This window comes from Nelumbo nucifera, chromosome 1 (assembly GCF_055504915.1).
Source record: "Nelumbo nucifera cultivar China Antique chromosome 1, China Antique-T2T, whole genome shotgun sequence".
NCBI classification, from domain to species: Eukaryota; Viridiplantae; Streptophyta; class Magnoliopsida; order Proteales; family Nelumbonaceae; genus Nelumbo; species Nelumbo nucifera.
This window is the reverse complement of record NC_142649.1, coordinates 150738137-150750437: the sequence shown is the minus strand read 5'-3', so window position 1 is coordinate 150750437 and position 12301 is coordinate 150738137. Positions and strand designations below refer to the sequence as shown.

The 12301-nt window shown below is 38.6% G+C and overlaps 1 protein-coding gene and 1 long non-coding RNA gene across 2 annotated transcripts; one reads left to right on the top strand and one right to left on the bottom strand.

Annotated features, from left to right (window-relative positions):
- Positions 1-750: 750 nt before the first annotated feature.
- Positions 751-1841, top strand: LOC104606604 (F-box protein SNE-like). Its single transcript, XM_010271895.3, has one exon. The coding sequence runs from the start codon at positions 1037-1039 to the stop codon at positions 1502-1504; it is 468 nt and encodes a 155-aa protein (XP_010270197.1). The 5' UTR covers positions 751-1036; the 3' UTR covers positions 1505-1841.
- Positions 1842-2007: 166 nt separating this feature from the next.
- On the bottom strand, positions 2008-7765 carry LOC104606603 (uncharacterized). Its single transcript, XR_736789.3, has 3 exons — positions 7626-7765; positions 4995-6338; positions 2008-3332 (listed from the first exon to the last, which is right to left on the bottom strand). It is a non-coding gene; the product is annotated as an uncharacterized LOC104606603 (long non-coding RNA).
- Between the last annotated feature and the right edge of the window lie 4536 nt (positions 7766-12301).

The window sequence follows — 12301 nt, the reverse complement described above, 5'->3', positions numbered from 1 at the left end:
ATCAATAGATAGCAGTGGTGGCCTGGTGGGTCACGACTCACGACCCCTCAATTGCTTCACTTGATGCACTTTCCAAATATCCATTTAAACCCATCTCAAAATGGTCCCCAAATTCCTAGCAATCTGTCATCTGTCTGCTGCTGCCTTGTATCACAAGATACCGAGAAAGAAGAAAACAGATCACATACTAGTAGCTAGCCTCCTATAGTAATTCAAGACAAGAGTGAGAGTGTGAGACTGAGACTGAGAGACCTCATCAACACTAACCACAGTAGCTACCTCTGAGCTAGTGACTCTCACTTCCCTTCCAGACTTGCAGTTCCACACGACTGTGGGCTGTGGGGGATCATTATTAGGATCCAACGGTAGTATCGCTACTCCTATCAACTCCCAAGTTTTAACCATTAGCCACGTACGTCACAATAAACAGCGCCGTTGATAATCGTCTTTACCTTTACCATGTTATGTTTACGATTTTGTTAGGTTAGGTGGGTATCCACCTAAAATGTAGGTCCCTAGTCCCTACTACTGCCAAGTGCCAACGTCTCTTACTGGGGTCACTGCGTCTTGTATAGGCTAGCTCATCCTTATTCCTTCCATTAAGTCCATCCCGGGCTGCTAATGCTAAGCATGTTTTCTTGCTCGTAATTACAAACAATTAGTAATGAATAAAAACAACAACAAAAACAACAAACAGTAAATCTGTTTAAACCGAGAAGAGAAAAAATATATATAAAATCTCAATAAAGAAAAGCGAGTATTGGTTCCAGTTCGTGCCTTGGAGCTTTTTTCTTGGCCCCTTCCCTTCTTCTCGCGATACCCACAGAACCCTTTTTATCAGTCCCTCTCTCTCTCTCTCTCTCTCTCTCTCAAGTCAAATCTCTTCAGCGCCACAGGAACCTCTTCAAATACTCAACCTTTCACATTTGCTCTCTCTCATATTCATTCTATTTCTACTCTCTCTAAAAGACTAAATCCCGTCGCTATCCAAAATATGGTAGAGTTCGAGTTCCACCAACCAAATCCCAGCTAAATTATGGAGCAAGAGAAAGAGAAGAAAGCCAGGTTCTGCATCAACGACCACCAAGACATTCTCATCGAGATACTAACACGGCTCGACGACCGCTCTCTCGGAGTCGCTGCCTGTGTCTGCCGTCTCTGGTGCTCTATATGCCGCAACGACTCGCTCTGGGAGAACCTCTGCTTCCGCAACGCGTCTCCTCCTACACCGGACGTAAGGTCAGTGGTGGAGGCTCTTGGTGGTTATAGGCGCCTCTACATGGTATGCCTACGCCCGGTCCTGAATCGGCTCTCCGGATTGAGTCTGGGGCTGGCTGGTCGGGGTGGTGTCTCGGGACGGAATGGGAGGATCTGGACTCAAGACGAGGTGCAACTCTCGCTGTCGCTCTTCTCCATAGATTATTACGAGAGATTGGGTGGGAGGCAGGGTGGTGACGCGTCTGCCTCGTCGCTCATGTTCCTTTGCAAGCCAGTGAACGTGTGATAATGTTTGTTGACTGTGGACACTGTTGCGCGCGCAGGAGGACTATGGGATGAATAATGCCGATCGATGAGGCATATGTTAAGAGAAAGCATTGACCCTTAATTATGAGCCGAATGTAGCCCTCGATAATAACTTCGGTTTTCATATTGTTTATTTCCATTTTCGTTAATTTCCTTTTACCAACCAACCAACCCATCATAAGGCAGGTTAGCATCGTTAGATTATTCTTTTTCTTCTTCTTCTAGGAAGGTGAAGGTCCCTCTGCATGGCTGCATGTGTAATATGATATATGTAATTTATTATTTATTAAGGTGATAAGAGCATTAATTGAGATTAATACCCAAGATCCCTTTAAGCACTGTTTGTAGAAGTTTCCATTGTTTTATTAGATGCTAACATGACATGGGTGACAACAGGATATTTTTATCTGGGTAATAACTACAAGGATTTGAAGATTTGCCACAGAATTTTGAATAAATTTAAAGTGGGAGGAGAGGGGGGGAGGGGACCTCTGAACAAGTTTATCCGAGTACGAAATCGGACTGATACATGGAGCTAGCTGTCTTTGATAGTGAAGGATCCTATTAGCTTCTGAAAGTCTAAGCTTCAGACAAATGGAAAGAAATTAAGAAAATTCTGACACTAATAGGGACAGGGAAATCCTTGTCTCTGATTCCCCAACCCCAAGTTGAAGTTGATCTGTTGATGAGCTCAGTAATATGTTATTTTGCTTGGGTAAAAAGTAGTATGTTATTCAAATAGACTTCTTTTTCCCTAACGTGATAACGTCTAGTTTAATTTTAAATCTAAATTATTATTTAGCATGGAAAAAGGTGTTTTCTGGAAGGATTTTTATTGTATGTAAAGCTCAAAAGATAGAATCAAAGAACTATATGTTATCCGCGGATAAAAATGGGTCATAATTTCCTTTTTCTATCCATCATCTCCCCAGTTTTCATTTGCTTTGAATCCAGCAATATCATGTTATACACTAGGGTGAATGACTGAACGAGAGAGCCGTGACTTGTTGTTAAGCGCATAAACAGGCAAGGAATTGCGGTTTAGTTGTCACAAATTGAGATTGCCTCTGGTTCTGGCAAATGGGGAAAGCATCGCATCCTCATCCATCTGTGACTTGAGTTGTTCACCATGCACCTAGATCGTCCTGTTTTCTACTTCCCTAGGTAATTTGGTCAGCAATCATTCTCACCACTCTCAGTCAATCACAACAAAACCAGGAGAGATACAAACTATTTCTTAGAACGCAGAATTAACTAGATGTGATACGCATGCGGCTCAACATAATATGTTAGCAATGCAGCCAGCAGCTTCATCTTCAATTCTTCCTTCTGGCTCCAAGAAGAAGAGATAGAGCTTTTTTTCTTTTTCTTTTCTTTTTTTTCCCTAAATGCCAAATTCACATTACAGAGGATAGGTTCCAGGGGCCCACGTCTCTTAAACATGGTCCCACTTCCTTGAGATGTCATTCTGTTCCTGGGACCACCACCACGCCCACGCCACGATGAAACAATAAACATGGTCCCACTTGAGATGCATGCCATTTCGATATTTCAAATTCAGCCCAGGAGCCAAAACTGGGAATGGGGTGGTTCCCCCTGGTCCAGTGGACCAGCTTAGCATTGATCGTGAAAGCGTTGTGAAACGTGCAAACAACTGATATATCATCACATCGGATTCTCTCTCCTCTTCGGACTATTTACCAGAAGGAATGGACACCGCAGTCACAGATGCATATCATATGCCCATACACACAAACATTGTCTGGCTCTATTGACATAGATGATACCTATCCTCCTGCGGCTGCACACTGTTAGAAAGCATCATCAATTCGTCATCCTCGATACAAAAAACGCAATATAGACGCTATTGCGCTTCACATGCATTTAGCTTCAAACACCTAAAAGAATATGGCATGTACAAGAATTTAAAACAAAACTGGTAGAAGATACGGATTTAGATCAAATGGAGGATTAATCTCATCTTATTTTTTTTAGTCATAAATAAAACCGCTGTTTATACACTTCTGTTTCTAACATAACAATTTTCTGGGTTGGCCATGAACCATCCATACAGAAGAACGCCCGTCAACATAAAAATCAGTGTTTTAGAATCGTGGTTGATTCAGATGGTCGGATCATATTTGGGAACCATCCAGACAACCAGTTCTGTTTTACCTCAAACTCAGTCCTTGGCTAAAAACTATTGAATTGGTCAACAGTTCACTGACCCAGGTAGTTGAACCGTTAACCCGTTCAATGGTTTTTGGTTATTTTTTATTTTAATTTTTTTTTTAATTAAAATGAATTGTCCATTCAAACTGAACGGTTAAACCATCGACCCAGAAACCAGTGGCTAGAAATGGTTCCGATTCCTACTCGATTTTTAAAACCTTTGTAAAAATTTTACCCCCATCATTGTCTCAAGCCATCCCACCGCTGGTGGCTATGTTAATTATCTGAAACAGAGCGGTAAATTATTAAACCAAAGAAAATAATTCAATATTTTCGGAACAGAAAAAAAGTATTACTTATTCATCCCTATTTGGATACCAATGACTGAATAGATTCAAGGAAAAGCTACATCTTTAAGGAGTGTGGGTGAGAGAGAGAGAATGTTCTGTCAAAATTCTGAACGATAAAGTGGAGATGTAAAATCTCAACATGCAAGTTTCTAAAGTCATACCACAACAATGACCTTTCTTGGCAGGTAGATTTAAAAAAGGTTTTAAATACAATGGAGTTTAAACCAGAAAGAATTGGGATTCAACAAAGGTCTCAACTCTGAGGTAACTTTTTATCAGTGGATTGGTGTCAGATTAGATGGGACACATGACAATACAAGGTGGGGTATTGATGTGAAATGGATCACCATCAAACCTGAAAGTTCCTCCTCATGTGAAGGGGGGTATTTAAGACCACTTTCCTACAAGAAAATACAAATGTGCTGCAGCCTCCTATCAATGCAATGAGTAATTGGGTACACAAGATAAAAATGCCTAAATTTTATGATTCAGTAGCTAAAGGAAGACTTGTAGCCCACCACAAACGATTAGTGTACCATTGCACTTGTTTTAGTTAATAACAGAAAATTCAGAAACACACCACTACCATAAAACCCCATTTTATAGATATCCAGTAACCATAGTTTTCAAGGTGCCAAGGCGAGGCTAGGAGGCAGGGTGCACCTTGTCGCCTAGTTGCCTAGGCGATAAATCTTTTTAAGTAAAAAACATATATCCTAGGGTAGTTCCCTAAGTTCCATAACCATAATTTTCATATGAAAAGTATAAACATCATGTTAAAGTATAGAAAATCAACATATTCATGAGAAGAAAACAGAAAGAAAAGAAATTCAAAAAAATATTGGGGCTGAACCCCTATTTCTGTTATAGGGAAAGAAAAAAAGAAAAGGTGGAAGAAGAAGAAGAAGAAAATGTGTTGATTAGACAAAATTTTAAGTTCTTCTTTACTTATTGGTTCAGGTTTTGAAGCCTTTGAGGGTTCGATACAGCAATTAGTAATGTCTATGTTGATTAAACCCTAACAATAAGAAAATAATAAAAAGAAATTAGTATATAAACACACAGAATGAATATTTTAGTTTATAATGTCTATTTTATAATTATAATCTCAAAATTTTAAGAATATAAAAGTATTTTATAACACAATATACAAAACTGCTTGGCGATTAGGCGAGGCGAGCCTCCAAGGGCACCTTGTCACCTTGACAACTACTGCAGTAACATAACGTAGGAAAACAGGGACTGAAGATTGAACATTGAAGAACTCAATCTCATATCATTTGATTCTTATATTGCCTGCCTCCATAAAAGATATATCCTAAGATGCTCGTATCCGGATAGACCAAAAGGGGTTATAATTCTTTTTCTTCAGCACACAACACTCCATTTCTTGATATCAAGAACAAAAACATGGGTAAGAGTACAACACTAAATATGTAGAGGCTTTGCTTTTAAACCATCATATATCTATAGACTTATATCTTGCCAAATTTAATTAAACTTCTCAAATATATAATTTCTTCTAGTATGGAATCATTCATGTAGGGAGATTATCTACATGACACTACATATTTTTGACACACGGAGGGATCCTGTGACCAATCCTAACTGTCCATTAGATAGGGGACTTACTGTATTGGCCATGAATTGAATCTCACAATCCATTTCAGACCTACACCTAAACCTTATATTGGAAATTTTCCTAATTTATAAGATACCATACTCTATTTTGAACATGTCACAAGGCCTTTTGAGCTGAAAATTTCTCCATGAATTAGAGGGTTGGGAAAAGAATATGGAAACTCCCTTGTAGGTCCAACCTAAGTTGCCACATGGAATATTCCTAATTCATTTAGGAAAGCTCGCCAAATAACCCTATTAGAAAACCCATTCCTTAGTATAATATACCATTTACATATTTTAGAAGTTCTTTTTGCTATGACTATATTTTACAAGTCCCTTGCAGTACCAAATGTCAAAGTGTACATACTATGTCCAACATGGGTATGCTAATAATGTATTAGGTATCTGGGTATCATAAGATACATCCATGCAGTTTGCAGTAGAAACAAGAACGCAAACGATAATAAGTTTAATTATCAATGGAAAGGATACTGATTAGGAAAAAAGGAGCATAGATGATCCAATGACCACAAAGACAGAGAAACCAAGTACTATTGGCTCAACTGAGTAATCATATCCCTTCTTTGCTGAAGTTTTAGGAACAGCTCTTCACTTTGATGTTTTTTGGAACTTTGTGACTTTCCTATCTGCAAGGCATCTTGATGTAGTCTGTCAAAGTCCATTATCACATATAGACAACCATGAGCTTGATCAAAATCGATGCTATAGGTTATACAGTGTGCATAATGACTGGATAAATAAACTTTGCCTTTTAAGAGAATGCGTTTTGGTTACCATGAGTAAGATGTCTTTTGTATAACACTCAAACAGCAGCATAAACAGGCAATAATCCATGCCAATAACTAAAACAATGGAAATTTTTATCTCATAGCTTAGTTCATCATTAAGGATTTCTTATTGGACAAAAGTGTCAACAAGACAGCTTAGAAAATGGAAACCTACAGAAAGATATGCTTTGGGTACAGCTCAATTTTCTATCCTTTGCAAAAGTTTAGTGAGTTATAATGAGATTCTCATCAGATGTGAAATTTTTTCAATTGAAGTATATTATTCTATTTCCGTTTTCCTAAGATTTCCTAGATTTCCTGGTACAAACACATTGCATTGCCCTTGGGAAATTTGACAGAACAAATAATAGAAAGAAAAAATCATATCTTTCTAGCTTGGCCAACATTTTACAAAACGAATGGAGATAAACCAGAACAATAGGTACAGATTAAAGCTCATTGAAAATTTTTCCTCTTAACTCATGAAAGAATCTTGTACTGTCTAGCAACAGAAGAATGAACAATAATTTCCAACGTGGACCTCAGCAAAGCAATCAAAAAGTAAAAAGAAACAAAGGATGCTTCCAACAACCAGGAGAGAGACAAATAGATTCGGCATGGATGCCATCATTCATGTCAGTTCACCTAGTAAGTATCCAAAGGAGTAACCAACAAATCCAGAACTGGGTGTTCTGTCAAAACGAATGAAATCACAAGCAGAACATCAACCAAATTCATAATTAAAAAAGCATAGAACTAAAAATGCCGATGATAAAGCACAAAACTTTGATAAAGCATAAAGCCTTCTACACCCACAAGGTGAATATCAAGCAAATTAAGCTATAATAATTAACAATGTCTGAAAAAAGGCTTTATTTGGAATACCTGCCAAAAGAAAATCTTTTATTTAAATTCAACAACAAAAGACAGCGCATTCTAGCAGCGAGGATGAGATAAAGAATAAACACATTATAAGCCACATCAACATTACAAAACTCTCATGTTTAGAGGGCAAAGAAGTAAGACCAGCAAAATCAATCCATGATTCATCGGAGTAAAAAAAAAGGGCAATATAATGATCTATACAACAATAAGAGAAAAGATGCAATCCAATCTCCAGTCAATAAATAATTAGGGCTTTAAAACACCCCAGAAAAAAAAAGTTTACCGTCTTTTTCGTCGCAAACAACTAAGCCGAAAGGTCACGGAGGGAGGATAGATAAAAGGGAAGCCGAAAGTAATTCTAACTTTTAAAGGTCCGAAGGAAAACCAGAGTCCATATCACCGTCGATATCGACTCACTCATTGTATCAGCGCGCTCGCTGAATTTATCGGGAGATTCGAGCCTTCAAGGGACAAGGACACAAGGTGTTGATAGAATCGAACCAGACCGGCAAAAACCGAGTCAACAAATTTCAAGCGTGAATACGCTGAGAGAGTTGTAAGAATGTAAAATATCCACCGTATATCACCCATGTTTTCCACTTTATGATTTGCATTTGTTAGGAAAAGATCACCATGTACATAAGTGGGGTGGGGCTCACAAAATCAGATGGCCAATATAGCGTCAACCACTCGATTTGAACTCATTTACAGCCCTACAAGTGTTGGGGGAACAATTGGATGGAATGGTTGGAGTTGAATTCATGTTATCTCCCACTCCCAGTGTTGTAGAATACTAGAATGTAGACGAACCTTCCCCATTCAACGTTCATATCTGCTAAGACCATTGCTGATCTGTCCTTGTTTTATTGGTGCTGAGGAGGGCCCTGCGTTTCTTGTGCGTAGCAAATCCAGAATGTCAATAGGGCAGGAGGTAAACCAAAACCGGTAAAACTCGGAGACACGGAATTGAGGAAGGTCCCGTTTGGCGTGTATTTTCGTGCGGTCTTTCTGCTGCTTATAAGTCGGGAAGATCGAAAATTGGTCTATTTCCATTTGGCACGTGGAAGATCTTGCTGCCAAAAGATGGGGTGCCGAAAAAACGTAGGAAGCCCATTTTGGGCTGATTTCGCGAAGCTCCAAATGAAGCTTCTCACGTCTTCCGCGTTTTAATCTTGTGCAGAAAGACTCGAAATGACGCACAAAAAGATGCGTATTTGCCAAAAGGTCTTCGGGCTGCCCAGATCTTGTGTCAAAAGCTCAATGTGTCTATTGAGTGTTAGAGCTACGAAAAGATCTTCTAAAAAAGAGTTGACAATCGGGCCCGAAGAAAAGTGATCATCCTTCATTAAAATAATGAAGTATATATAAGCATTCATTACAAGAGGCTAACATGGCAAATACAAAGGAACAAGCAAAACAGATCCGTAACTGAATCTGTAACCAATTAACGGATGGTAACAAACTCGTTCCCGAGAGTGAACTTCATCGCAGCTGTAGCTTTATCGCAGGAGTAAGGTTGTCAACTTGGTATTCTCCTAATACCCCCCCCCCCTTCAAGTTGGAGCATGAGGGTTAAAAATGCTACAAATCTATCTCGGCCAACTGCTTTAGTAAAGATATCTGCAGGCTGAGCTAATGTAGGTAGATGAGCAGTAGTTATAGCTTTGGACCGAAGATGTTCTCGTGTGAAGTGGCAATCTATTTCAATATGTTTGGTGTGCTCATGGAATACCAGATTGGTAGCGGTGTGGAGTGTTGCCTTGTTGTCACAGTATAACTGCATCGGTTGTGGATGAGAGAGACCAAGATCAAAGAAAATTTGCTTCAGCCATAATAGTTCGCTGGTGGCGGCTGCCATTGTGCAGTTCTCTCTGCTTCAGTAAAGGAGCGGGCCACTGTTGCTTGCTTCTTGCTCTTCCATGACAAAGGAGATTGTCCTAGGGTTGTGAGATAACCGGTGACGGATTTCCGAGTGGTTGGGCAACCAGCCCAATCTGAGTCACAATAAGCTCGCAATTGGAGATTACAATCAGCCGGAAGAATTATACCTTGCTCAGGTGTAGCCTTCAGGTATCGAAGGATGTGTATCGCAGCATCCAAATGTTGTTGTCTAGGATCACTCATAAACTAACTTAGAATGTGAACCGAATAAGTGAGTTCTGATCTTGTAATGGTTAGATAGAGAAGACGACCCACAAGTCGTCTGTACTGATTGGGTTGAGTAATTGGTTCACCAGATTCATGTCCCAAATGATGTTGTTGTGCAATGGGAAGCATACTAGGTTTGCATCCTAGCATGCTTGCATCCTGAAGGATGTCAAGGGTATATTTCCTTTGATTGAGAAAAATGCCAGAAGAAGACTAAGAGATCTCAATGCCAATAAAATATCGAAGAACGCCAAGATCCTTGGTTGGAAAACACTACCGTAGGTAGTCCTTAAGAGCAGAAATGCAGGTTGGGTCATTTCCGACAATCACCAAGTCATCAACATATGCAAGTACCACTAGAATGCTGCCTGATTGAACTGAAGTAAAGAGAGTATTACCAGCAATGGATTGCTTGAAGCCCCGTTGGCGAAGAGCATGAGCTAGAGTTTAAAACCAATTGCGCGAGGCTTGCTTGAGGCCATAAATGGATCTGTTCAAGTGACAAATTTACTGATCCTTAAGAAGTCGGAGTCCTGGTGGAGGCACCATGTAGATTTTCTTCATGGAGAGTACCATGCAGGAATGCATTGTCTACGCCCATCTGATGTAGTTCTCAATTCCGGGCTATAGCCAGAGCTAAGAGGTAGCGTACAGTTACTAGCTTAGCAACTAGGGCATATGTCTCTGTATAATCAATGCCTTCAATTTGAGTATAGCCTTTTGCTACAAAGCGGGCTTTGTAATACTCAACAGTTCCATCAGACTTGTATTTGACTTTGTAGACCCAACGACACCCAATGGGAGCCTTTCCCAGTGGTAGGTCAGTTAAGGTCCAGGTATGGGTGCGATCAAGGGCATCTAGTTCAGTGGACAGCTTGTTTCCAACAGTCATGTTCGTTGGCTTCATCATAACAAAAAGGCTCAGGTTGTGTAGGGGGAATTAAACTCATAGTTAAAAAATTGGAGATTGGATGGTGGGTGTTGTATGAGTTAGTTTGTGACTAAAGTGTTAGGCAAATGTAGTCAGCCAGGTGTGGAGGTCCTTTGGATCGAAGTGGGTGATGGTTATGTGAGGTTGGAGGGCTAGGAACAGCAGGTTCAGAAGTTGACGAAGTGACTAAGTCCATGTCACTAGTGTGTTCGAGCAATTCTGAACTAATAGGGGGCTATGAGCTATCACAAACTGGTTCAGTTCTAGGAATCACTAATGAGTTCAGCTTTGATACCATGTAAAACTCGGAGACACAGAATTGACGAAGAAAAGTGATCATTCTTCATTAAAAGGGAAATTGTCAAAAACTCACCATGAGTTTTTCAACATTTCTCTTAGACTCACCACAACTTTTCAAAATGTCTAAAACTCACCATGTCACTAACTTGACATCAAAGAGACTAATGGTTGTTAATATATTACCATTTTAACCTTCATAGAAAAATATAAAACATATACATATATTTTAATATTTAGACATGAAAAAAAGGAAAAAGTTCAAAAAATATTTTCAAATATAAAATACATATAAAAATACAGAAATTACAAAAAACATAAAAAATTATAGAAATTGCACACAAAATAAAAAATTATTTTCAAATTATAAACTATAGAAATTGAAAAACAAAATCAGAAAATAAAAATTGTAGAAAAAACATAAAAAATTATAGAAATACACAGAAATTGCAAATAAATAACGAAAAAAAGTAAGAAATTTTATAGATGGTAGAAAATAAAAAAATGTAAAAAAATAGAAATTATAAAAAACATTAGAAATTATAAGAAAACACTAAAAATGTAAAAAAGAAAAAGAAAAATGAAGAATGAAAAAGACCATTTTCCTCTAACTCGCCATTCAATGGTGATTTGGTCATAAAAATTATTATTTATGCTGACGTGGACACATCTGTTAAGAAACATTAACGGTGCACTAATGGAATGTGAGTTTTAGAAAATAAAAACTTACTGACATGGTAAGTTTTAGACGTTTTGAAAAATTATGATAAATTTAAGAGATGCTAAAAAAAGAATTTTAGATAATTTCCTTCATTAAAATAATCAAGTATATACACAGGTAACAAACTCGCTCCCGAGAGTGAACTTCATCACAACTGTAACTTTATCGCAGGAGTAAGGTTCATAGCAAGTTGCGTCAACTTCGTATTCTCCTAATAAAACCCGAAGAAAGGACGTGTACATACAATGGATCCAATTCCCCACTTAGTGCAAGACAAAGAGACAGGTTGAGACGATGGGTCAAAAAGAGAACAAGTGACTCGCACTTCCAGGCGAGGTCTCATCGTTAATAAGCTTAATTTTGTAATATGTGGTAATCTTTCTGAGATGATGGCAACCATTATTTCATCTCCGGTGATGGCATCATTCTTCTTTAAATTGCCACGTTCCACGCAGCAGCTGAGGCTCTCAGTCAAAATGCTAATTGGGCTCAACCCATGCTCCACGTCGCACAACTAACGTAATAGCATTCACCGAAACAGAAGGAAATACCAATATCTCATTGCACATGTTAATTATTACAAAATCCATGATATCTGAACAGCGGAAATTTTAATTAAAAACTTAGTCAAGCCCATATTAGTTGGGTTGAGACTTGGGCTCGCCATGCAAGACCAGTTCGTGTTTGAAAGTAGCTATCTCAGCCCATATTATGTGGGACATATTGGGCTGTGTTTGGTTTGATAGAAAATGAAAGAGAAACACCATTTTGAGATTTTTCCTCAACTTTTTGTTTTTCTCTAATTTTCTATCAAACCAAACATAGCCTTAGTATTGACCACTGAATCAATGACCAAACTTGG

Excerpts from the sequence above, each read along its gene's own strand:
- LOC104606604 (XM_010271895.3), top strand. The coding sequence starts at position 1,037 with ATGGAGCAAGAGAAAGAGAAGAAAGCCAGGTTCTGCATCAACGACCAC.